This window comes from Scyliorhinus canicula, chromosome 5, assembly GCF_902713615.1.
Source record: "Scyliorhinus canicula chromosome 5, sScyCan1.1, whole genome shotgun sequence".
Lineage (NCBI taxonomy): Eukaryota > Metazoa > Chordata > Chondrichthyes > Carcharhiniformes > Scyliorhinidae > Scyliorhinus > Scyliorhinus canicula.
In genome coordinates, this window is record NC_052150.1 from 35290843 (window position 1) to 35317326 (window position 26484).

A 26484-nucleotide genomic window follows, 5' to 3' on the forward strand; every position below is an offset into this window, starting at 1 on the left:
ACTCACCCCAGCCAGCAAGCGCAGTGTCTGGCTCTGCAGCCCGCAGTCACTCCTCTCCATGTCCTACCTCCTCTCTTTCTCTCTCTCTCTCTCAGCAGGCACCACGTCAGGTTCACGATTTGTGACAGCACATGTGGACCGCGCTGTCGGGAACTCGGCCATCGGTGATGGAGAATCGCGGGTGGGCCCACTAATGAGATTCACACGGCGTTTAAACTCTGTGAGGCACGCATTTATGCCATTTTCGGGGTGACGGAGATTTGCGATTTGACATCAAACTGCCTCATTTTGGCGTCAGAAGCTATTCTCCGCCCAATTGCATTTTCCGATTTCGCTGTCGGCTGATGGAGAATCCTGCACATGGAGCGGGATTCTCCAATCAGCGACGCCAAAATCCCGTTCTGCGATTGGCTGGAGAATTCGTTTTTACGTTGGAATCAGGGGCAGAGCGTTTTTCTGATGCTCCACCCCTTCAAAAACGCCGACTTTTTGGACGTCACCTTGGGCCCTCCCCCGATGCTCTGCCCCCGATGGGTCGAGTCCCCGTGTCCTCACAACTTTCAGGGACCTCGCATGGTGGCTCTGGATGAGTCCAGTGCTGCCCAGTCAGGGGGGTGGTGGAGCCATTCCGCTGGCAGGGTGGGCTTCGGCAGGGGCTGGGGGGACTTATGGGAGGTGGTTCGATGGTGGTGAGGGGGGTTACAGGGGGGCAGTTTTTGGCAGGCCGGGTCCGTGCGCAGCCAGCGCCCTGTTGTACGGCGCGACCGCCGCTGTGCGCATGCGCGGCCACGGACCCAGCAATTCTGCGATCGTATCTGCAGATAAAGTCAGGGGCTTTACACGGCGTGCCTCCAGGCCCCCCACCAGGTGAAGGATCAGTGCGGGGGCAGCGCCAACCTTTTGGTCATAAGACCAGACGGTTCCTACGGACATAGCCGCAGAATCGGAGAATCCAGCCCATGGTCTCAGACGCCGGCGTGAAAACCGGTGCCAACGACTAGCATATTTCCGCACATGTGTGGGGGTTCCCTTCTCCGCGCCGGCCCCCGGGCAATATGGCGGAACCCCACAGGGGCCCAACTCGGAGTATAGTAGGCCCGCACGGAACCAGCCCGCCGATCGGTCACCGTAGGGCCCCCCCCCCCGGGGTTGGATTCCCCCACACCCCTCCAGAACGGCCCCCACACACTCACCTTCCAGATCCCACACCCCCCCAGAACGGCTCCCACACACTCACCTCTCAGATCCTGCCATGTAGGAGCTGGGTAATCCATGCCAGCGGGACTCAGCCAAACTCGTCGGCCACTCGGCCGATTGGGACCCGGAAAGGGGGGGGGGCTGTCAATGGCCCCCGACCAGCATGACGGCGATCCCGCAGGTGACCAAAAAACAGCGCCGGAGAAGGGGAAGCACCCCCCCCGGGTCGGAGAATCCCGCCCATAGTCTCCCACATAGAGGGCGGGATTCCTCCGTACCGGACGGTGCGGGGGGTCCCAGAGGGACGGAGTGGCATGAACTCCTCTGGCGTCGGAGTAAAGTAGGCAAGCACAGAACCAGCCTGCCACCTTCAGGGGCTAGGCCCACCCTGGAGTGGTTGGTGCCTGCCGGCCGGTGGGATAGGGGCCTGGCGCCACGCCAACCGGAGCTGAAGGGCCTCCGCCGGCCATCGCGAGTTGGCGCACGCGCGGGAGCGCCAGCGCGTGCTGGCATCATCCTCGCGCATGCGCACATGGCGTCACTTCCGCACCGGGAATGGCGGATGGCCACAGCTTCCGATGCGAAGGAATAGAGTGCCCCCAGGACACAGGCCCACCTGCGGATCGATGGGTCCCGACCGCAGGCCAGGCCAAGGTGGGGGCATCGCCCGGGGCCAGATCCCCCCGTGCTCCCCCAAGAACCTAAGAGCCCACCTGCGTTGCCATGTCCCGCCGGTAATGGACCAACTCCAATTTACGCCGGTGGGACCGGCATAGAACAGGCGGGACTTTGGCCTATCGCGGGCTGGAGAATCCGACATCCCCGGGCCCATTGAGTTGCGCCGACCCCGCCATTCTCCGAGACGGGCAGCGCGACTCACGCCGGGCCGGTTTTTGGGGGGGGCGGGAGAATTGTGAGGATGGCGGGGGTGGGATTCACGCCGACCCCCGGCGATTCTCCGCCCGAGAATCCCGCCCAGAGAATCCAGCCCTTCATCTTTCGATAGATAAGATGGCACAAATACCAAGGACTTATACACACACACACAAACATATTTACAGAGAATACAGAGGAGAATACAGAGGAGAATACTCAGGTACAGTCGACCAGGCTAGATGGGATTGAGGTTCACAAGGAGGTGATGTTAGCAATTTTGGAAAGTGTAAAAATAGATAAGTCCCCTGGGCCAGATGGGATTTATCCTAGGATTCTCTGGGAAGCCAGGGAGGAGATTGCAGAGCCTTTGTCCTTGATCTTTATGTCGTCTTTGTCGACAGGAATAGTGCCGGAAGACTGGAGGATAGCAAATGTTGTCCCCTTGTTCAAGAAGGGGAGTAGAGACAACCCTGGTAATTATAGACCTGTGAGCCTTACTTCGGTTGTGGGTAGAATGTTGGAAATGTTTATAAGAGATAGGGTTTATAAACAACTTGAAAAGAACAAGTTGATTAGCGATACTCAACACGGTTTTGTGAAGGGTAGGTCATGCCTCACAAACCTTATTGAGTTTTTTGAAGAGGTGACCAAACAGGTGGATGAGGGTAAAGCGGTTGATGTGGTGTAAGGCGTTTCAGTAAGGCGTTTGATAAGGTTCCCCACGGTAGGCTATTGCAGAAAATACGGAAGTATGGGATTGAAGGTGATTTAGCGGTTTGGATCAGTAATTGGCTAGCTGAATGAAGACAGAGGGTGGTGGTTGATAGCAAATGTTCATCCTGGAGTTCAGTTAGTAGTGGTGTACCACAAGGATCTGTTTTGGGGCCACTGCTGTTTGTCATTTTTATAAATGACTTGGAAGAGGGTGTAGAAGGATGGGTTAGGAAATTTGCAGATGACACAAAGGTCGGTAGAGTTGTGGATAGTGCTGAAGGATGTTATAGGTTACAGAGGGACATAGATAAGTTGCAGAGCTGGGCTGAGAGGTGGCAGATGGAGTTTAATGCGGAAAAGTGTGAGGTGGTTCACTTTGGAAGGAGTAACAGGAATGCAGAGTACTGGGCTAATGGCAAGATTCTTGGTAGTGTAAATGAACAGAGAGATCTCGGCATCCAGGTACATAAATCCCTGAAAGTTGCCACCCAGGTTAATAGGGTTGTTAAGAAGGCATATGGTGTGCTAACCTTTATCAGTAGGGGGATTGAGTTTCGGAGCCACGAGGTCATGCTGCAGCTGTACAAAGCTCTGGTACGGCCGCACCTGGAGTACTGCGTGCAGTTCTGGTCACCACATTATAGGAAGGATGTGGAAGCTTTGGAAAGGGTTCAGAGGAGATTTACTAGGATGTTGCCTGGTATGGAGGGAAGGTCTTACGAGGAAAGGCTCAGTGACTTGAGGTTGTTTTCGTTAGAGAGGAGATTCCGCACTGTCTGTGCGGAGTCTGCACGTTCTCCCCGTGTGTGCGTGAGTTTCCTCCGGGTGCTCTGGTTTCCTCCCACAGTCCAAAGATGTGCGGGTTAGGTGGATTGGCCATGCTAAATTGCCCGTAGTGTCCTAAAAAAAAGTAAGGTTATGGGGGAGTTGTTGGGTTACGGGTATAGGGTGGATACGTGGGTTTGAGTAGGGTGATCATTGCTCGGCACAACATCGAGGGCCGAAGGGCCTGTTCTGTGCTGTATTGTTCTATGTTCTATGTTCTAAGGCTGAGCGGTGACTTAATAGAGACATACAAGATTGTCAGAGGGTTAGATAGGGTGGACAGTGAGAGTCTTTTTCCTCGGATGGTGATGACCAACACGAGGGGACATAGCTTTAAATTGAGGGGTGGTAGATATAGGACAGATGTCAGAGGCAGTTTCTTGACTCAGAGGGTAGTAGGGGTGTGGAACGCCCTGCCTGCAACAGTAGTAGACTCGCCAAATTTAAGGTAATTTAAGTGGTCACTGGATAGACATATGGATGAAAATGGAATAGTGTAGGTCAGATAGGCTTCAGATGGTTTCACGGGTCGGCGCAACATTGAGGGCCAAAGGGCCCGTACTGCGCTGTAATGTTCTATGTTCTATATATTAAATAAGATGTTTTGTTAATTTATTCTAAGTAAATCTCCCATACTCCATTTTCAAAATGAAAATTCTAACTACTTGACACAAGGTAACTGATTGGAAATGTGTCTGGCACCCACAGCCCTTTTAAAAATGTAATTGCATGCAATTAGTACACAGCAGCATTCTTTGGTTTTGTGCTGCCAATTTCAAGTTTCTTTCCTCTTAATACTTATATTGCACGTGATTGGTGACAAACATATTGGCAATCAATTTCCATAGGTCCAACTATACAAGGGGAATACATGCAAATTAATTCTGCAGCACCAAGCTAACCATCAGGTAATGAATGATTTAATGAACATTTCTTTTATATTTGAGTGATTTTTCCAAGCAAATAATCACCTGCACTTTAATGATTGGACCAACCAAAGGAGCATTCATTGTAATTCTTTGCACCCATATAAAAAATGAAACAGGATCTTGGGATTTTTCTCCATAATATAATTGCTGCTGTTGTCACGGAGTTCCAATGATCCATGTTATAAATACCAGTTTAATTTGTATCCCGGCCCTGGGTCACTGTCCGTGTGGAGTTTGCGCATTCTCCCCATGTCTATGTGGGTTCCACCCCCCCAACCCAAAGATGTGCAGGTTAGGTGGATTGGCTAAATTGGCCCTTAATTGGAAAAAAAATAATAATTAGGTACTCTAAATTTATAATAAATAAAAAAATACCAGTTTAGGAGATTGGGTCAGAGTTTGGGATCATGGAAGAACTGAACTAACATAGTTGACTTTGAACAATTCAACTGAACTGGGACAGGAGTTTCCAATTGAAAATCTGACAAATAAGACTGCATAAATCTTTTTAATCACTCCAAGTAACATGTTGCTATATGTAAATAGTTACAAGTAGCAAATATATGGCCACCAGCATGCTTACTTACATTTTGTAGTTACTTACGCTGACTGCAAGGACAGGCCCCACTTTGTACATACTGTAACGGTCAGTGCCTGCACAGATATTGGTAATGTCATCAGTGGCTCTCCCCAGTCCTAACAGCTCATTCATGTATTGACTGAAGGCTTTCATTCGCGATGCACTTCCTCCGACACATAAAAACTGCCACAAAAAAAAAAGAAACCATGGCATCATTTGTATCCATCTTTCGACAAGAATTAAGTGCTATAATCCTGACATACTGAGCAGGATTTTATCGTTCACAGGAAGATGGCCATTGGACGGTGGGGCCAAATTTCAGGGAAATGCAGAGCAGAACCTTGGTGTCTTCCTGCCCCCAGGCAGATTTTCCAGAGCAGAAGTGGTTGGGAAGCGGGGTTGCTATTGCACAAGGCAGTGGAAGGTAGGCAACGAGCCTGTTAAGACAACTGTTTGCTATTTTGTGGTGGTTTTCAAATTTCACCAGGGCACAAGAAGTCGACAGTTTCAGCAACTTGCCAGACAAATGGGGGTGACAGCTCAGTGTCAGGTAAGTGGGAGCTGAAAGTGGAAGCCACTGAGAGCAGAGTGTTGCAACACAAGGGGCTTGAAAAGCATTATAGCGTGAGAGCAATAAGGTGGAGGCACTGCAAAGTAGGAACATAGATCAGAGGTACATCACTGAAAGGGAATCTCTGAGGTCCAACTCTCCCTGGCACACGTAGGGGATTGAGAGACTTTGAGACGCGAGTGTTTCATTTATCATTAAGTCTTTGCACTCAGAGTTTGAGTCTTCTGGAAGGTGTGGGGAGCAGAAATGAGAAAAAGAAAAAGAGCGAGAGAGGGAGGGAGGAAGGGAGAAGAGAAGAGAAAGAGGAGAACTGCAGCCACAGCTGGGAATGGAGCAGCAAGATTCACAAGTTCATGGAAAGGGGACACAGACGAGAAGGGTGCCAAGGGCTATGAATAAAGGCTTATGATCACAGAAGATGCTATCCAGCAAAAGGGTTTACTATAAAAAGTTCTGTTTCATGGAGATGTTGGAACATGAAGATTGTGTTCGTCCAGGCAGATGGTATCAGAGCTATGCTAAATTCTGCAAGAGAATTTAGCCCAATTAGATATGGTGACCATCCATTGTTTGTGGTGGTACAGGTATTGGTGACACTCAACCATTGCTCCTCAGGATCATTCTAGGAATTGTCTACAGAAATCTGTGGAATATCCCAGTCAGCAGCCCATCACTGTATCAAGCTGCCATGGACCACATGAAGTGGGAGCCTTCATCAACAAGAATGGTTGCAACTTACCAAAGGCACAACTAGTATGTGACCCTGCACTACCAAAGGATTCTTGTTGGTGTGGAAGGTGCTGCAACTCACTCAAACGGAGATATTTCCAGATGCCTCAGCTTTTCAGGCACCCGAACCGCTTTGTAGGTGGATACAAGGTGACAAGGCCAGAAGACATGCCCTCTGCACAGGTGTAATAAGCCTGTCTAGGGCTACAGTCATGTGACTGCAAGGGCAACAACAAAAAGAAGGTTTACATTTTGGAAAGATCTGGGAGAGCCCTGTAGTACGCCCCATCAACGGTCACATGCATCATTATGGTGTGCTGTGCTCGGAACACCTAGCACTCCAGAGGGGAGCAGCTTTGGAGAATTGAGACTACCTTGAAAGCACTGCCTCTTCCTCCTACTCTTGCTCCAAGGAGAATACTGATGCGGTCCATGTCCAAATGCAGCAAGACCTGGGCAACATCCAGGCTTGGACTGACAAGTGGCAAGTAACATTTGCACCACACAAGTGCCCGGCAGAGACCATTTCCAATATAGAAAATCGAACCATTGCCCCTTTACATTCAATGGCATTACCATGGTGAATCCCCCACTATCAACATATCTGGAGTTGCCATTGACCAGAAACTGAAATGGACTAGCCATATAAATACTGCGGCTACAAGAGCAGGTCAAAGGCTAGGAATCCTGCCGCGGGGAACTCACCTCCTGACTCCCCAAAACCCATTCACCATCTAAGACGCATAAGTCAGGTGTGTGTGGGAATACTCTCTCTTTCTAACTAGACCACATGGACTGTAGTAATTCAAGAAGGCAGCTCACCGACTACCTTCCCAAGGGAAGGTAGTAATGGACAATATATGTTGGCCTAGCTAGCGAAGACCACATCACTTGTATGAATTTTAAAAATGGAGAAGGCTCGAGATCAAGCAGGCTATGGCAATGCACCCAAGGAGCTGCTGTCAATGGACATAATATGCACGTCTGAGAATCCATAAATAATTCATATGGAAATATTTCTGTAGAGTCTTCGTTAAACAGCCATGCAAACAATTCAACCTTCTCTCTCAAATAGCCTTGGTGGGGCCTTTCCTTAAATGCCCTTACCATTTTAGTGGGCCTGTCATGATATTAAGCCATGGTGTATGTTCACCATTGCCCTTATCAAGTTCAGACCTTTCCACATAACCTCCTCCTCCTTCTCAAGAATTAACCAGTTGGAAAGTGCCCACCAGAGTAGAGGCTGATCATCTGTGGAAGACGGGCATCAATAGGCCCTTTCTCAGTCCGCCAATGGGGAGTGACCGTGGCTCTCACTCCGTCCATAAATTGATTATACACTCCTGTGCCATGATCACCAGCTGGTTCCATTCTTTATTTTTGTTTTGTCTATGTTTTTTATAAATTTAGAGTATCCAATTCTTTTTTTTTCAATTTAGGGGCAATTTAGGCCAATTCACCTACTCTGCGCACCCTTTTGAGTTGTGGGGGTGAGATCCCCGCAGACACAGAGAGAATGTGAAAACTCTTCACGGACAGTGACCCGGGGCCGTCATCGAACCCGGGTCCTCAGTGCCATGAGGCAGCAGTGCCAACCATTGCATCACCGTGCTGCAGGTGCCATTCTTTCGAACTGTGCACCAACGCCCACCAACATGAGAGTATACACACTGCTGGAGGGTGCTCTAGAATGATGTGACACTGTCTCTTCAGATGGTGGCTCTTCCTTTGAGGTCTCATGCGATTCCATTCCCCTCGTTGTCACCTCAATTGTTACTGACATGATGTTAGGGTGTTGCACTTTGCTTCAACACTTTTTGTCTGTATTCACCTGCAGCATCATAGCCGGCACTCATCAGAAGTTTTTATGGATACTTCCATTAAGCTGTTCACTTTGTATAGGTTCCGGACCCACCTCGCTGTAATCCCTTCTACCACAACTGCCTCCTCCTCGTCTATTGGTGTCAATAAAGCAACTAATAGAAATCTGCCTCCAGTCCTTCTCCGTTCCTTAGCATTCTGAACTTGCTTCTCCTGCAACCACAGGCATACATAGTGTCACTTGTCTTGCATGGCCCAGCTTTGCTTGTCAATCTGTGCCAGTTTCCATGTTCAGCATTGCACCACTGGGAAGTATGCTACAAGTGGCAATTTCGTATGAACAATGCAGCATTAACTCTGACTGACTTCAACTGGTTTCTGCTATGAGACTACTTTCCATTTCACTGAGGAAGTTGGTGCCCGATTATGCCTGATGCATGGGTTGGCAACCTCGTTTCACATTGAATTTGAACCATTTGCGTTGTCCAGGACGAGGAGCTTGCTATTATGAATTCCATTCGCATTGCATAGCTTCATCAGGTCATTGAATCGATTGGGATACTGCACATGTGTTCATGTGACATTGTGCGGCTGCTAACTTCATCTGCAACCATCTCTGTGAGGCTTGCTGGCCTCCTCCTCCTCTTGTCGACCGGGAATAACACTTCTTGCCATGCCCTCACTATCTGCAGGAGCACATTGAGCGAGGCAACACTGAACCTTGGAGCCACTGTCCCTCTAACTCCAGCCATTCCTCCACAGCTTCCCTTGTTAAGTCTCCCTTCCAGTTTCCTCTATGTGTGATGCCTTTGGTCTGATTGAGCTGCAGGAAAATCCTTCCACCCTGCCCCCATTATGGGCCGACTTCCATTCCTGACGACTGTCAATTGGATAATGATGGCAAAATCCAAAATTACATCCCGCTATCCACATGTGTGGTGACACAACCCAATGTCGGCACTGCCTGTATTTCAGTAATATTCAGCCCAGTCATCGTGCGAGCTTACCTTGACATCTCCAAACATAGCACGGAAGTCATGAGTTTTCGTTCCAAGGTCAAAGTGATATAAAACATCTTCTTTCATTGTTTCGAGATAAGGATTTGATACATACGCACATTTCGCTCTGCAGTTTAAAAAAAAGCTGCTGTCACTTTCATAATAAGATTATTGCTTAATAGCCATAAAAAAAAGTGTTCGTCATCATTTGCAATGCATTGCAACCATATTTAAACATTAATTTATCAATTGAAGATCTCAAAAGCATTTAAAAGTGAAACCAATCAGAATCACAACACAGGCTGCTTTCCATCGACACTTCAACAATATATAAGTCGATAGCCCCCTGCTCACCTTTACCTAAAGTGCACTGTTGAAACAAACATTCAGTATGACTGGGGTGTTAAAGCGATTTTATTTTTGAAAAAGCAGACTCAAAAATCTATTTGCAATGCCATTTGTTGCATTACTTTCAGTAGAAAATTGAAGCGCTGTTTAGAGGGGAGAGAAAAAAACTTGCTCATGATTTAAAAAAATCTTCTTTTAAAGGTAATTGTCAAGAAGAAGAAAAAGTGATTAATTCTATGGGCTGCAATATAAGAAAATTGTAATTTTGAACATACGAAGAAACCTGACATTCATTAATGGAAAGGGGTGACACAGTGGTTAGCACTGCTGCCTCACAGCGCCAGGGACCCAGATTCAATAATAATCTTTATTATTGTCACAAGCAAGCTTACATTAACACTGCAATGAAGTTACTGTGAAAATCCCCTAGTCGCCACACTCCAGCACCTGCTCAGGTACACTGAGGGAGAATTCAGAATGTCCAATTTACCTAACAGCATGTCTTTCGGGACTTGTGGGAGGAAACCGGAGTACCCAGATGAAACCCACGCAGACACATGGAGAACATGCAGACTCGGCACAGACAGTGACCCAAGCTGGAATCGAACTAGGGTCCCTGGCGCTGTGAAGCAACAGTGCTGCCGTGCCGTCCTCTCAATTCCAGTCTTGAGTTACTTTCTAGGTGAGTGGAGTTTTCATTTTTCTCCCCGTGTCTGTGTGGGTTTCCTCCGGGTGCTCCAGTATCCTCCCACAGTCCAAGGATGTGCAGGTTAGGCGGGGGTAGGGTGGGAGTGTGGGCCTAGGTAAGGTGCTCTTTCAGAGGGTTGGTGCAGACCCAATGGGCCGAATGGCCTCCTTCTGCACTGTAGGGATTCTATGGAAAGAAAGGTAAAACATAGAAATGGAAGCAGTAGCAGTGAAAATGGAAATTCAGGGCTGGATTTTCATCACTAAGGCACGGAGTGGGAATTGGGAAAATCCCCAGCTCGGCCACCTGCCTCATCAGAAAGCGCCTGCAAACCGCAAAGGCTGAATCCTTATTGCTGGGGGGTGGTAGGGGGGTGGTGGTGGTGAAGAAGGGTGCTGACTGGGTTGGGCCAGCTGACCCGGAAAAGGGGTTGCAGGAAGCCACAAGGGCTGCCAGATGCCGAGCTGGGCTGTTTAAAAGGCCTGTGGAAATTCATCCCAGTCACAGTCAAAACTCAAAGACCTTCCAGCCCTCACATCCCCACACACACCTCATGCCCCATCCATGCCACCTCATGCCCTCATCCATTCCCTTGGTCCCTCATGCCCCATGCCATGCTACGCATCTCTGCCCACCCCCCATGACCTCTATGTCAAATTACGGCACTCCACCCACCCCCATGGCAAACCACAGCACTCCACCCACTCCCCCCATGGCCCCATGGCAAACCACAGCACTCCACCCACTCCCCCCATGGCCCCATGGCAAACCACAGCACTCCACCCACTCCCCCATGGCCCCATGGCAAACCACAGCACTCCACCCATTCCCCCCATGGCCCCATGGCAAACCACAGCACTCCACCCACTCCCCCCATGGCCCCATGGCAAACCACAGCACTCCACCCACTCCCCCCCCATGGCCCCATGGCAAACCACAGCACTCCACCCATTCCCCCCATGGCCCCATGGCAAACCACAGCACTCCACCCATTCCCCCCATGGCAAACCACAGCACTCCACCCACTCCCCCCATGGCCCCATGGCAAACCACAGCACTCCACCCACTCCCCCCCCATGGCCCCATGGCAAACCACAGCACTCCACCCATTCCCCCCATGGCAAACCACAGCACTCCACCCACTCCCCCCATGGCCCCATGGCAAACCACAGCACTCCACCCACTCCCCCCCCATGGCAAACCACAGCACTCCCCCCATGGCCCCATGGCAAACCACAGCACTCCACCCACTCCCCCCATGGCCCCATGGGAAACTACAGCACTCCACCCACTCCCCCCATGGCCCCATGGGAAACTACAGCACTCCACCCACTCCCCCCATGGCCCCATGGGAAACTACAGCACTCCACCCACAGCCCCATGGGAAACTACAGCACTCCACCCACTCCCCCCATGGCCCCTCGTTCATCTGAGGAAGTGTGTGTGTTCAAAAACTATGACCTCAGACCCGGCACCAAGCTCTTGGTCGATAGAGTAAAAGTGATGCTCGCCCTCCTATATGGCGCAGAGAAGTGAACTATGCACAGCAGGCACCTCTAAACCCTGGTGAAGCACCACCAGAACTGCCTCCTCAAGATCCTGCAAATCCAGTGGAAGCTTAGGTGCACAAACATCAGTGTCCTCGCGCAAGCCAACATCCTCAGCATCGATGCATTGACCACGCTCAATCAACTCCACTGGGCGGGCCACATCATCTGCATGCCTGACACAAGACTCCCGAAACAAGTGCTCTACTCGGAGCATCGACACGGCAAGCAAGTCCCAATAGGGCAGATGAAACACTTCAAGCGCACCCTCAAAGCCTCCTTGAAGAAGTGTAACATCCCCACTAACCCCTGTGAATCCCTGGACCAAGCTCAGCCAAAGTGGAGGAAAAATATCCAGGAAGGGGCTGAACACCTCAAGTTTCATCGTCAAGGAGAGCGATCGTGGTTGCAGGAGCTCCTGGGTGGGAACAAAGTTGCGTCCCGCTCCTCGCTGAAAACTTGCACCCAAGTGCGCAAATTCATCTGTTTGGGCGCCCCGCAACAAGAGAGTGGGGACGAAGAAGATCCCGGACTCCAAAGTGAATTAAAGTGGGAGACCTGGGCGCTCGGGAGCAGAGTGATCTCCCCCCCCCCCCCCCCTCCACGGCAACAGAACGCAGGGAAGGACGAGCGGCAGCCTGGACCAAAGCGGGGACCGAGCCAGCAGCAAGGACCGACACCCCCCCGCCACCCCCCACGACGACCACCGCGAGGCTGGCAGCGAAACAAAGAGGGCCTCCCAGCCCAACCAGAAGCCTCTCTCTCTCTCGACCCTGGGTGAGTGAGGGGAAAAAAAGAACATCCCCTTTCTCAAAAAAAACTCTGTGAAGAAAACTTTTAAAGAGAAAGAATTTTTTCACTTTAAAAAAAAAAAAATTCTTGAACAGAGTTTTACAAAAAAAAAGTGGTGAAGGGAGGGGGAAAGAAAAAGGGGGTAAAAAAATGTGGAAGGAAAAAAAATGCCAGAAAGGAGCCAAAGCAGAGGGAGAAAAGGCGCCAAAACCAGACGGGACAATGGGCAAGCCTGTTCAGACAAGCTAATCGGCGCACAAAGCGGCGGAACAGGAGATTCGCAACAACAAAACGAACTCGACAGACAGGAGCATTTTCCCCCGGGTTAGGGGGGAACTAGAACTGGAAGGCAGCCTTTGCTGAGGCGCCGTGGGAGCATCAGCAGGAAAACAAAACCGAGGCTAGGGCAGGCATAGAGGCTGCAGTGCAGCCAGCAATGGCCAAGACCCTGGCGGAGAGGCAGCATGCTCTGGGCAGAGCAGGGGATAAACTGGAAGCTCAAGAGGAGAAACTGGAAGCTCAAGAGGAGAAACTGGAAGCCCAAGAGACGACCATTAAGGAGCTGGGAAAAGCCACGACTGATATGAGCGATAGGATCATGGCCCTGGAGAAGGAGGTGGCAAGACTGGTCACACACAGGGGAGCCTGAAGGGCAGAGTGGACGATCAGGAAAACTGCTAGAGAAGGCAAAATGCAAGGATAGTGGGCCTACCAGAGGGGATCGAGGGTAGAAACCCCACAGCATACGTGGCCGAGGTGCTGGGCAACTTAGTGTGGAGGAAAACTTTCCCCAACCCAATAGTAATGGACAGAGCACATCGGTCGCTGCGCCCGAAGCCCAAGGCAGGGGACCACCTGAGAGCAGTTATAGCTAAACTGCACCGGTACGAAGATAGGGAAACAATCCTGCGCTGGGCCAGGAAAAATAGAGCCTGCAAATGGGAAGGACACACTATTAGAATTTACGAGGACACTGGGGCAGACCTAGCCAGGACACAGGCCAAATTCAATTAAGCAAAAGCAGCTCTTCACAAGAACAGCGTGCGTTTTGGTATGCTTTACCCAGCGAAACTCTGGGTCACATATCAAGAAAGAGAGTACTTTTTCACAGCCCCCGCCGAAGCAAACAGGTTTGTCGAGGCTGGAAAACCAACAGGTAGAGTAGAAATAAGGGGCCCCTGGCAAGGGGCAACAACACGCCAATGGGGGGGGAGGTAACGCCAGGGCCCCCCACCTCCACCCCCGCCACGGCGAGCGCACTCTGAAGAAAAATCTTCAGGTGGGAACCCGCCCCAGCACGAGGGAACAAGAGCAGCGGAGAAGGGAGAGCAAGCAAGAGGAGTGCAGGGTAGGATGGGGGAAGAGCGGGCAGAAAACCGCAGAGGCTGGGCAAGGGAGAAGCGAGACAGTAACTTCCAAGAGGGGGGCCACCGCACTAGCAGGAAAGCTAGCGCCGGGGACATGCAACCAAGCAGGGCTGCAGCGCGCCCCCAACAGGGGGGGGGGGGGGGGGGGGGGGGGGGGCGCCAGGCAAGGGGGGGGGAAACCACTCAACAGGGGCAGGAGACCAAACAGGGATAGGAACAGGGAAAAGAGGGACAAAGGAGGGGTATTCGGGAGAAAGGGAGGGACCGGGGACGACGACAGGGGGACAGGGAAGGGGGGACAAACAAGGCTAGAAAGGGAATAGTAATAGGGCAACAAAGTGCCAACAACAAGGGCTCAGAACAAGGAATTGCTGAAAGCATCCACCCAGTACGGTCTCTGGGTGAAGGGAGACCCCAAAGCGCAGGGGACTGCCCACGTGGCGAACGCACAGGGGCGGCCATGTCGGGTGCCCCCCTAACAAAGGGAAACCCCGGAGCACAGGGACCTGACCGCATGTAGAGAGCAGTGACAGCGGCCATCCTGGACGGCCCCTAACAAAGGGAAAAATTGGAGGGCAGGGGCACGTCCACCAGGTAAATATGGTTAATCCCACAGGAGCGAGGGGGCAGAAGCCCCCCACCAGGATAGTCACCTGGAACGTAAGGGGACTCAACGACCAGTGAAAAGATCCAGAGTCCTCACCCACCTAAGAAATATGAAGGCCGACATAGTCTTCCTCCAAGAGACATACCTGAGAGAGCAGGGCCCACTGCGGGTAAGAAAGGGCTGGGTGGGACAAACCTACCATTCCTGCTATGGGACGATGGCCAGGGGGTGGCAATACTGATCAGCAAGAGTACGCTGTTTAGGGCGACAAAGACGATTACGGACCCGGGGGAACGGTACGTCATGGTCTGCGGGGCCTGGATGGGGCACCGGTAGTACTAGTTAACGTATATGCGCCCAACTGGGATGATATGAGCTTCATCAAAAAGACCATGGCAGAAATCCCTGACAGAGCGATGCACTGACTAATCGTGGGGAGGGACTTCAACTATGTACAGGATCCAACGACTGACAGATCAAGCCCCAAAACGGGGAAAACCACAAGCATGGTAAGGGAACTCGGTCACTTTATGGAACAGATGGGGAGCGGTGGACCCCTGGAGGTTCACCCACCCAGGGGAGAAGGAGTTCTCCCCAGTACACAACATATACACCAGAATTGACTTCTTTGTGGTGGGGAAAACGGTGCTCCCGGGGATAGACAAAGTGGGATACTCTGCAATTGTGATATCTGACCACACTTACATGGACGTGAGGCTGGGAACGGGCAGGGCCCAACGCCCCGCATGCAGGTTGGACATTGCCCTACTAGCTGACAAAGTCTTCAACTAAAAGATATCACAGGCCATTGTCATGTGAGAGTAACATTAAGAAATGGGTGTTTATAAATGGGTGTGTAAATAAATATCTGTAGTGAGAGTACCTTTAAGAAATGGGTGTGTATTACTGCAGTGATGTCAGAGTGTGGGTGGAGCTGGGCTGTCTGTCAGCTTTTTACTTTTGTTTTAGGTTGTTTGCTGCAGGGTGTGTCTTAGTTTTGTTTTCAGAGTTGGAGCTGAAGCCAGACCAAGCTCTGCCATCAAAAGACTATCTCTTGATCATATGGTGAAGTCAGAATTATAAATGTTTTCAGTAGTGAATGCAAACCTGATGTGCTTCTGTTAAAAGGTGTTTCTTCTGTCTTCTGGATGTTGTTTGGGAAGTTATTAAGGATTACCTAGTGTTGTATTCTTTGGGGTTGTATTTGAATTGATGGTTGCTAAGATGTTCACTGTATGTTTCAAAAAGGTTAACTTGAGTTCATAGAATAAACATTGTTCTGCTTTAAAAAATACTTTTCCATTTCTGGTGGACCACACCTGTCGAGTGGGCCCTGTGCTTCCCATACAACAATCTATTAAAAGTTGTGGGTCAGATGAACTCCATGATACACTTTGGGCTTCTCTAAACCCTGGCCCACATGGACTTCAACAGGCATTTGACAGCCTGAAAGCTGTGATAACCAATGCTCCTGTGTTGGAGAATTGCAAGGGACTCTGTGATCAGATTGAACTAAAGTTCTTCTATAGGGTAGAAATAAGGGCCCCCTGGCAAGGGGCAACAACACGGCGACGGGGGGTGGGGTGGCGGGTGAGACAACGCCACGCCCCCCCACCCCCACCCCTGCCATGGCGGGCGCACCTTGATGAAAGAGCAAACCACTACCCGAGGGATCGCTTCAGTGTTCAACAAGGAGAGGGTCCATGTTTTTGAGGATGAGAGTGTGATACAGGCGGGTAGGCTGGAGGAGGTAGATGTTCTGAGGCAAGATGTATTAGCAATTTTGATAAACCGGAGGGTCGACAAGTCCCCTGGGCCAGATGGGATACATCTTGGATTCTTTGGGAGGCAAGGGATTAGATTGCAGAGCCTTTGGCTTTGATCTTTGGGTCCTCACTGTCCATGGGGATATTGCATGAGGACTGGAGAGTGGCGAATGTTGTTCCTCTGTTCAGGAAAGGGAATAGGAATGACCCTGATAATTATAGGCCGGTTAGTCTTACTTCGGTGGTCACAAAGTTAATGGGAAAGGTCCTGAGGGATAGGATTAATGATCATTTGGAAAGATGCAGCGTAATCCAGGATAGTCAACATGGATTCGTGAAGGGTAAATCTTGCCTCACAAATTTGATTGAATTCTTTGAGGAGGTAACTAAGTGTCTGGATGAAGGTAGAGCAGTTGATGTCGTAGACATGGATTTCAGTAAAGCGTTTGATAAGGTTCGCCATGGTCGGGTCATGAAGAAGATAAGGAGGTGTGGGATGGAGGGAAATTTGGCCAATTGGATAAGTAACTGGCTATCACATAGAAGACAGAGGGTGGTGGTGGATGGAAAATTTTCAGACTGGAGACCAGTTACCAGCGGTGTACTACAGGGATCAGTGCTGGGTCCTCTGCTATTTGTGATTTTTATCAATGACTTGGAGGGGGGGGGGGGGGGCTGAAGGGTGGGTTAGTAAATTTGGTGGAGTAGTGGATGAGGTGGAGGGCTGTTGGAGGCTGCAAAGATACATTGATAGGATGCAGAGCTGGGCCGAAAAATGGCAGATGGAGTTTAACCCTGATAAGTGCGAGGTGATTCATTTTGGGAGAGCTAATTTGAATGCAGATTACAGGGTCATCGGCAGGGATCTGAGGAATGTGGAGGAACAGAGAGATCTTGGGGTTCATGTCCATAGATCTCTGAAGGTTGCCACTCAAGTAGATAGAGCCGTGAAGAAGGCCTATATGTGTTAGCGTTTATTAACAGGCGGCTTGAATTCAAGAGCCATGGGATTATGCTGCAACTATACATGACCCTGGTGAGACCACATTTGGAGTATTGTGTGCAGTTCACTTCACTATAGGAGGGATGCGGAATCATTGGAAAGGGTGCAAAGGAGATTTACTAGAATGCTGCCTGGTTTGGAGGGTAGGTTTTATGAGGAAAGGTTGAGGGAGCTAGGGCTATTTTATTTGGAGCGGAGGAGAATGAGAGGCGACTTAATAGAGGTTTATAAGATGATGAGGGGGACAGATAGAGTGGATGTTCAGAGACTATTTCCTCGGGTGGATGTAGCTGTTAAAAGGAGGCATAACTATAAGGTTCGGGGTGGGAGATATAGGAAGGATGTCCGAGGTAGGTTCTTTACTCAGAGAGTTGTTAAGGCGTGGAATGGACTGCCTGCTGTGATAGTGGAGTCGGACACTTTAGGAACTTTCAAGCGGTTATTGGATAGGCACATGGAGTACACCAGAATGACAAGGAGTGGGATAGCTTGATCTTGGTTTCGGACAAAGCTCGGCACAACATCGAGGGCCGAAGGGCCTGTTCTGTGCTGTACTGTTCTATGCTCGATGTTCTAAAGTATCTGACTTTAAAGAGAAATGCCAAGGCATAGAGAAATGGACGGAACGTGCAGAGACCTTCTTGTTCAAAGAGACTGTCAATCAAGAAGGATTGCAGTTGGAGGCAGAAAGAAAAATGGACTATATTATTATACCTGTTTGCATGTGTTGTTTTTTGAAACAAAAAAGTATATTTACTGTGTGCATTTGTTAAAGGATAGTGAAAAGGTGAAAATGAAACCATCTTGAAGTTGATGGTTTATTTTTTTTCTTGGGGGAGGTGTCATGTGAAAGTACCTTTAAGAAATGAGTGTTTATAAATGGGTATGTAAATAAATATCTGTAGTGAGAGTACCTTCAAGAAGTGGGTTTTTATTACTGCAGTGATGTCAGAGTGTGGGTGGAGCTGGGCTGCCTGTCACCTTTTAACTTTCATTTTAGGCTGTTTGCTGCAGGGTGCGTTTTAGTTTCGTTTTCAGTGTTGGAGCTGAAGCCAGACCAAGCAGGTGTACTGCTGTTCTCTCGGCCATCAAAAGACTATCTCTTGATCATTTGGTGAATTCAGAATTCTAAATGCTTTCAGTAGTGAATGTAAACCTGATGTGCTTCTGTTAAAAGGTGTTTCTTCTGTCTTCTGGATATTGTTTGGGAAGTTATTAAGGATTACTTAGTGTTGTATTCTTTGGGGGGTGTATTTGAATTGATGGTTGCTAAGATGTTCACTGTATGTTTCAAAAAGGTTAACTTGAGTTCAAGTTAACATTGTTTTGCTTCAAAAAATACTTTTCCATTTCTGCTGTACCACACCTGTAGAGTGGGCCGTGTGCTCCCCATACCACAATTTATTAAAAGTTGTGGGTCAGGTGAACTCCATGATACACTTTGGGGTTCTCTAAACCCTGGCCCATAACACCAGAGTAGAGTACACGGAGAACAACCAGAACGGGGAGGTCTCACCTCCACATTCTGGCAAGCGCTAAAGGCCGTACTAAGATGGGAAATCATCGCTTTCAAAGCGCGAAGAGATAGGGAGGAAAGGGCGGCTAGGCAGCAGCTGGTCGACTCCATACTGGAGGTAGACCGTAAATACTCCGAGGCCCCTACCATAGAGCTCCTGGCGGAGAGGAAAGAGCTACAAAGGAACTTTGATCTGCTCTCCACCAGGAAAGCAGTGCACCAACTCCACCAGGCATGTGGGACCCTATACGAACATGGAGACAAAGCCAGCAGCAAGTTGGCACACCAGCTGAGAAAGCAGGCAGCCACCAGAGAAGTTGCACAAATCAGGGACACCAGAGGCACATTAGAAACAGAACCAGAAAAGATCAACAAAACCTTCAAGGCAATCTACCAACGGCTGTACACCTCAGAGCCCCCAATGGGGGAGGCTGGGATGAATCAGTTCCTTGGTGGACTGGACATACCAGTCGTGCGGGAGGGCAGAAAATGGCGCCTGAAAGCACCACTAGCACTGGGAGAGATCATGGATAGCAGAAGCTCCATGCAGTCAAAGAAGGCACTGAGACTAGACGGGTTCCCGTCAGATTTCAACAAAACATTTGCGACAGCACTGGCCCCGCACCTGCGGGAGATGTTCACAGACTCGCTAGCTAGGGGCACACTGCCACCCACGCTAGCACAGGCCTCAATCTCGCTGATACCTAAGAAAGATAAAGACCCAAAAGAATGTGGGTCATACAGACCCATCTCACTGCTGAACGCAGATGCCAAAATACTGGCCAAAATCATAGCCAAAAGGCTAGAAGACTGCGTACCAGAGGTGGTCGCAGAGGACCAGATGGGCTTTGTCAAAAGTAGACAGCTAACCTCGAGTACCAGGAGCCTGCTGAACGTGATAATGACCCCATCCGGGGAGAGAATACCAAAGGTGATCGTCTCCCTAGACGCAGAAAAGGCCTTCGACAGGGTTGAATGGAAAACATCATAGAGGTACTGGAGCGGTTTGGGCTGGGAACAGGGTTCACCTCCTGGGTAAAGCTCCTATACAACGCCCCCATGGCGAGTGTACAGGCCAACAACACCAACTCCAAATACTTCCAGCTGCACAGAGCAACGAGACAAGGATGCCCACTGTCCGCGCTGCTGTTCGCTCTAGCGACTGAGCCACTAGGAATCGCGCACAGAGCAGCAAAAAGCTGGAGGGGGATCGAAGGGGCCGGAGAGAGCACAGGGTCTCACTCTATGCAGATGACCTGCGCCTCTACATTTCGGACCTACAAAGCAGCATGGACGGAATCATCGCGCTCCTGAAAGAGTTTGGCGCCTTCTCGGGCTCCAAACCCAACATAAGCAAAAGCGAGATCTTCCCATTACACCCGCAAGTAGAGGGGGCAGCACTAACGGGACTGCCGTTTAAACAAGCCAGACACAAATTCCACTACCTGGGGATCCAAATAGCCCATGACTGGAAAGGGATCCACAAATGGAACCTCACCAGTCTGACAGAGGAAGTAAAAAAGGACCTGCAAAGATGGAACACACTCCCAGTCTCCATCGCGGGGAGAGTCCAGATGATCAAAATGAACGTACTGTCCAGGTACTTCTTCCTACTTAGACCCATTCCAATCTACATCCCCAAGGCCTTTTTCAAAGCACTAGGCAAACTAATCATATGTATGGGGGAGGGAAGAATGCTAGGATCCGAAGAAGGTCCTACAAAAAACAAAATCCAGGGCGGGGCTAGCCCTCCCAACCTACAATTCTACCACTGGGGGGGGTGACAGCCGAGCGAATAAGGGGATGGATCAAGGAACCAGACGCTGAGTGGGTGCGCGCAGAAGAGGCCTCCTGCGTGGGGACTTCCCTCCGGGCCCTCTCCACGGCAGCACTCCCATCCCCACCCAAAAAACACTCCAGCAGCCCGGTGGTGATAGCCACCCTCCAGACCTGGAACCAACTACGGCAGTAATTTGGCCTGACCAGAATGTCGGACAAAGCTCCCATCTGCAACAACCATAGGTTCACACCAGCGCTGACTGACGCCACCTTCAAAAAGTGGGGACAGGACAGAGGGACACTGACAGTCAGGGACCTATACACGAATGGCAGGATCGCAACACTGGACGAACTGACAGAGAAATTCCAGCTAGCCGGGGGAACGAGCTAAGGTACATGCAACTCAAAAACTTCCTACAAAAGGAGACAAGGACGTACCCACAACCACCATGACAGACATTACTGGAAGAGTTACTGGACACAAGCACACTAGATAAAGGAAACTGTAGCGGCATGTCTGACAGACTGGTAGAAAGGGCCGACACTGTACTGGACGCAACAAGAAAGAAATGGGAGGAGGACCTGGGGATTGAAATAGGGTGGGGACTCTGGAGCGAAGCACTGCATAGGGTCAACTCCACCTCTGCATGCGCAAGGCTCAGCCTGACACAACTAAAAGTGGTACATAGAGTCCACATAACAAGAACCCGTATGAGTAGGTTCTTCCCAGAGGTGGGGGATAGATGTGAACGGTGCCAAGGAGGCCCGGCCAACCGTGCCCACATGTTCTGGTCTTGCCCCAGACTTGTGGAGTACTTCTTTGCCTTCTTCGAGGCAATGTCCAAAGTGGTGGGGATGAGGGTGGAGCCATGCCCATAAGTGGCGGCCTTCGGGGTATCAGACCAGCCAGATCTATTCCTGGGGAGGAGGGAGGACGCCCTTGCCTTTGCCTCTCTGATCGCCCGCCGTAGAATCCTGTTCAGCTGGCGGTCAGCAGCACCACCCAGGGCTGCAGACTGGGTGTCCGACCTCTCAGAATTTCTCCAAATGGAGAAAATCTAATTTGCCATCCGAGGGTCAGACGACAGCTTCCACAGAACGTGGGAGCCATTCGCCCAATTGTTCCGGGACCTGTTTGTGGCCAATGAACAAGCAGATGAAAAGCCAGGTAGCCATGTATCAGGGGAAAGTAGCCAAGGCATGAGAGGAAGAGATAGACTAGGGCGGGGGGGGGGGGGGGGGGGGGGGCAGCTAACCCTAAGAGGAAAGAAACGCAAACCAAAAGAGGGACGGGGAAGATTGAAGAGACAGGGAACAATAGAGGAGAACCAGGGAGGTGGGGGGAGGCAGGGAAATGCTAGCCGGAAGGAGGGAACGGGAAACGATAACAAACTTAGCATCTACAGGAACAGAGAGCAAGGAGAATCCAGGCGAAAGATGAGATGAATGGCTGAAGCGGAGGTGAGTGCGAGACAACAACGGTAGCGAAACCCGTCCGGGAGAAGCAAGTGACAACACAAACACCAGACCCATTTGAGTATTAACCTCTGTAATTGTTTCTCCGGCACTCAAATGTATATCTACCTCCCAAGTCCCCCACCCCCACAAATAGATGCCTACTTATGTGTTGTAAATAATATTGCCAATTGTACAGAGTTGCTGCTGTTGAGCTGGTGCATAATATCTTACCAGTTGCTTTATTTTATTTTTCATTTCTGTTTTACTATATAACCTTTTTTTTGGTATGTTTGTGTGTGCCCTTCTCTTCTATATATATCTTATTCTGTGTACATAAGGGTAAATATACTTTGTACAAAAATCCAATAAAAAACATTTTTTTTTTTTAAAGTTTCATCGTCAAGGGAAAGCTGAAGCCAAGTGTTGACAGTGAGAGAATGTGCGGCAAACCATGGACCCCCACCCACCCACCTGCTCCTTCAACCACTGTCTGTCCCACCTGTGACAGAGACTGTAGGTCACACACTGGACTCCTTAGTCACCTGAGAACCCATTTTAGTGTGGAAGAATATCATCCTCCACCCCAGGGACTGCCTAAGAAGAAGACTGGAAATACTTCAAAGAATGAACACAGCTTTGACAAAGATTCTTTGAGTCTGGCCTAATGTGCATAGAAGCTCTCGTCAACTACCTGTTGATGCAGGGGCAGGAGAGCGCACCTTGCACCGAGGACTAATTTTCAACACAATATGGTAGCCTAGGGGGTGGATATGAAGGAGCAGAATCAATTGCCTGGACCTCTTGCATGATGAGGAACAAACAGATTTAGCAGGAATCTCTGGTGACGAAGATCTGCAGATCAATTAGCCACTAATACACATTATGCGCCAAGGTATCACTAATCTAAGCAGAATTACTATTTGCAGAGTTTCCAATTGGCTTTAGCATTTGATGAAGTTCTTGACCCAGGAAAGTTTCGCTTCTATCGACTTACAATTAGTTGTTCAGATATTCTTGCACTCCATCTACACTTTCCGCTGCCTGGGGAAAGCGGGCAGCATAATCAAAGACCCCTCCCACCCGGCTTACTCACTCTTCCAACTTCTTCCATCGGGCAGGAGATACAAAAGTTTGAGAACACGCACAAACAGATTCAAAAACAGCTTCTTCCCCGCTGTTACCAGACTCCTAAACGACCCTCTTATGGACTGACCTGTTTAACACTACAATCCTGTTTGGTTCACCCAATGCCAGTGTCCATGTAATTGCATTGTGTTGCCCTATAATGTATTTTCTTTAATTTTCTTTTATTTTTATGTACTTGATGATCTGTTGAGCTGCTCACAGAAATATACTTTTCACTGTACCTGAGTACACGTGAAAATAAACAAATCCTATCCAATTATGGTACCACACACAACTTTTCCACAGTTACATGCAGCCCCTTGACAATATGCCTTGGTAAACGGGCAGCATAATCAAAAACTTCTCCAACCCGGCTTATTCACTCTTCCAACTTCTTCCATCGGGCAGGAGATACAAAGGTCTGAGAACACGCACTAAAAGATTGAAAAACAGCTTTTCCCTGCTGTTACCAAACTCCTAAACGATCCTCTTATGCACTGATCTGATCTCTTCACACATCTTCTCTACAGTGTAGTACTATGCTCCTGTATGCTTCATCCGATGTCCATGTATTTACAATGTGTATTTATGTTTTCCCTATGTATTTTTTTCACGTATGGAATGATCTGTCTGAACTGTACGCAGAAGAATACTTTTCGCTGTACCTCAGTACACATGACAATAACCAAATCCAGAATATCATTGAAAGTTTTGGAGTCAGCTTCACATGTACATGGGCAATGCCAAGCATTACCTTTCCACAACCTCTCTTCACCACTCCACCACTTCTGTATTATATTACTTTCCCAAGTAAGTTACGATTTCCTCCAATTAAACATTCCTCTTCACCACAGGTGGGATTCTCCATGTGCCGACGCCAGAATCGGGAACACGATTGGGCTTGGAATGAGTTTTGACCCTGAAATCATGATGGATGCTGGTTTCACGCCAAATCGCAATTCTCCGGTGCCTCGACAGCGGCGTCAATGTGCTCCAGAACGCACATACAGTAAACAACGCTGGCATATCATTAGCGAGCCCAACCCGGTCTTCTCCGGGCCCTCCACAATCCTCCATCTCCATTGGAGCGAATTCCCGACGGCAAGGTTCACTTGTGCTTTTAAAATCATTAAACAGGTGCTGTGGCTGCTGAGGGAGAGAGAGGGTACGGAAAGTGGCCAACATCACCATAGTTTGCAGTCAGTCTTGTCACTGGCCGGGGACGGGCTTCTGCCAGGACTGGGGGGGGGGGGGGGGGGGGGGGGGGGGGAGTGCGAGAGGTGGTCAGGAAATGGGCTGTAGGGTCAGGATGGACGGGCAGGGAGCACGATTGCTGTGTCCTACAATGCAGCCATGCAGCTGCACATGTTGCTGACTGCCCACTATGAATTTAGGGCCATAGGTTGAATGGGTGTCGTCCCAGGTGCTCTCTGGCCCCAACCAATCCATCAGTGGGATGGGCGCACTCCAGCACAACCAGTGCCTTCTTGTTGGCTGGGATGAGTGTGTGTGGGGAGTGTAATGTGTATATGCGGCTGCAGCCTGTCAGCTTCCCGAATGTCAATCATGGACCCAGCGAATCACACACCATTTACCATTGGAATCTATTATGTTCCATGTGTCGCCGGTACTAGCCCCTCCGTGGTCGCTGAATTGGCCCAGGTGCAGTACCAACTTTGCTGTTGTGGAAGTCCACGAATCCTCATCCATGCCGGGACTCCAATATTTTAATGCCTACTTGGCCCAGTCCCATCTTTTACCTTTGGTAGACTTTAACTAATCTGAAATTCTGCACCCTTATCTTAACTCACCTATTCCTCTTCTCACTGACCAACATTTACTCCCAGTCCCACAGTGCATTAGCTTTAAAATCGACATCCTTATGCTTAAATCAGTCATTAGGCAGAATGTTATCAAAAATGTCAAAGTGTCAGTTCAGGTGAGAAAAACAGTGCCGGATTTCACATGGAATTTTTCGCCTCTTTTCCGAAAAAAGTGAATTAACATGGTTAATGCCATTACTCTGGTGGGGCGGGGCCTTATACAGCTGGGAACAATCTCCAAAAGATCAGGGTGCCGTCTTCAAATGACGCCCCAACCAGCGCTGCAGCCTAATGTCCGCCAGCACAGATCATGGAGGTCACGGGGACTCCCCCCACCACAGACATTCATTGTCAGCAAAACCACCCCCGCCCCGCCCGACTGTCACTGCCAACTTGGCAGTGCCAACTTATATTACAATCCCGGACCAGACCTCAACAGTGGCTAGGATACTGGACCAAAACTCCAATATTTTAGCTTATTTTGGAAGCCTGTGTGGAAAGAATACTTCACTTCAAGGGTGATTACACAAAAAAAGAAATCAGGATTTATTAATGTTAAAACAAAACTTTATTATTAACACAGTATTAAAATCTTTAGCCTCACACCCAAAAACGGCTTACATTTACACCTTAAACAATACTGCAAAATACAGTAAATATACCTTTAATTACTATCTCTATTCCCAATTGAACAAAATAAAGGAAAACATACAGTTCTTAATCCATCCGACATCTCACTGGCACTGAGTAATACTTGCTTTCCAGAACAGATTTGATACCTGTTAGACTCTGGTTGGATGTTTTCAAAAAACTATTCCAACTGCCCCCTTGTCCTCAGACAAGTCTGCACTCCTTTAAATGCTATTCACCTTTTTTAACTATCCTACTGTGAGAGCAAAAGACTTTACTTGTGGAGTCAGTGGAGTCACCCAGCAATAACATCATCTCCCCAAGCAGAAAAAAATTAACTCCCCAGGCTGAAAATACAATAACTTCTCAGGGACCCCCCCCCCCCCCCCACCCACCCTAATCAAACAACAGTGCATTAGTCCAGGCTTTTACGGTGGTCAATTTCACCTCTGGCTCCTAAAAGCCTCCTGTTCTTGCAAAACAAGAGTATTTTTAAAAACATGATTCCTGCAGTCAAACGCACTCAAACCCAGGCTTTTAACCCTTAAATTGCCAAATGTTTATAAAGCAATACATCTAAAATCTTGCATTCATCCCACCTAGCATTGAAAACCTGTGCCAAGGCATGTCCCTCCACATCTGCACCCCTGGGGGAATCCCCTCGACTGCCTCATGCCTGGCCAAACCTATTGGAAATAACGGCAGCATGACATCACATTGGTACCGGGGGAATATTCTGTGAGGGGGTAAGGTCTGGACAGAGTGCTTGCTAATGACGTGGCAATGTATTAAAAT

The 26484-nt window shown here is 49.4% G+C and overlaps 1 protein-coding gene across 9 annotated transcripts in view; it reads right to left on the reverse strand.

Moving 5' to 3' along the window:
* LOC119965901 (uridine phosphorylase 1-like) overlaps positions 1 to 26484 on the reverse strand; it is a 159355-nt gene that overhangs the window by 75063 nt on the left and 57808 nt on the right. For 7 of the 9 annotated variants that reach the window (XR_005460623.1, XR_005460624.1, XM_038796892.1 and 4 more), the window contains 2 exons: positions 9250 to 9367; positions 5146 to 5304 (listed from right to left, as the gene is read on the reverse strand). Coding sequence is in view for 7 of the 9 variants with exons in the window: in XM_038796892.1 (XP_038652820.1) it covers positions 5146 to 5304; positions 9250 to 9367 (277 nt within the window). In the remaining 2 variants the exon portion in view is untranslated. The remainder of the gene's footprint in view (positions 1 to 5145; positions 5305 to 9249; positions 9368 to 26484) is intronic. The other 2 variants (XM_038796896.1, XM_038796898.1) reach the window with 1 other exon arrangement.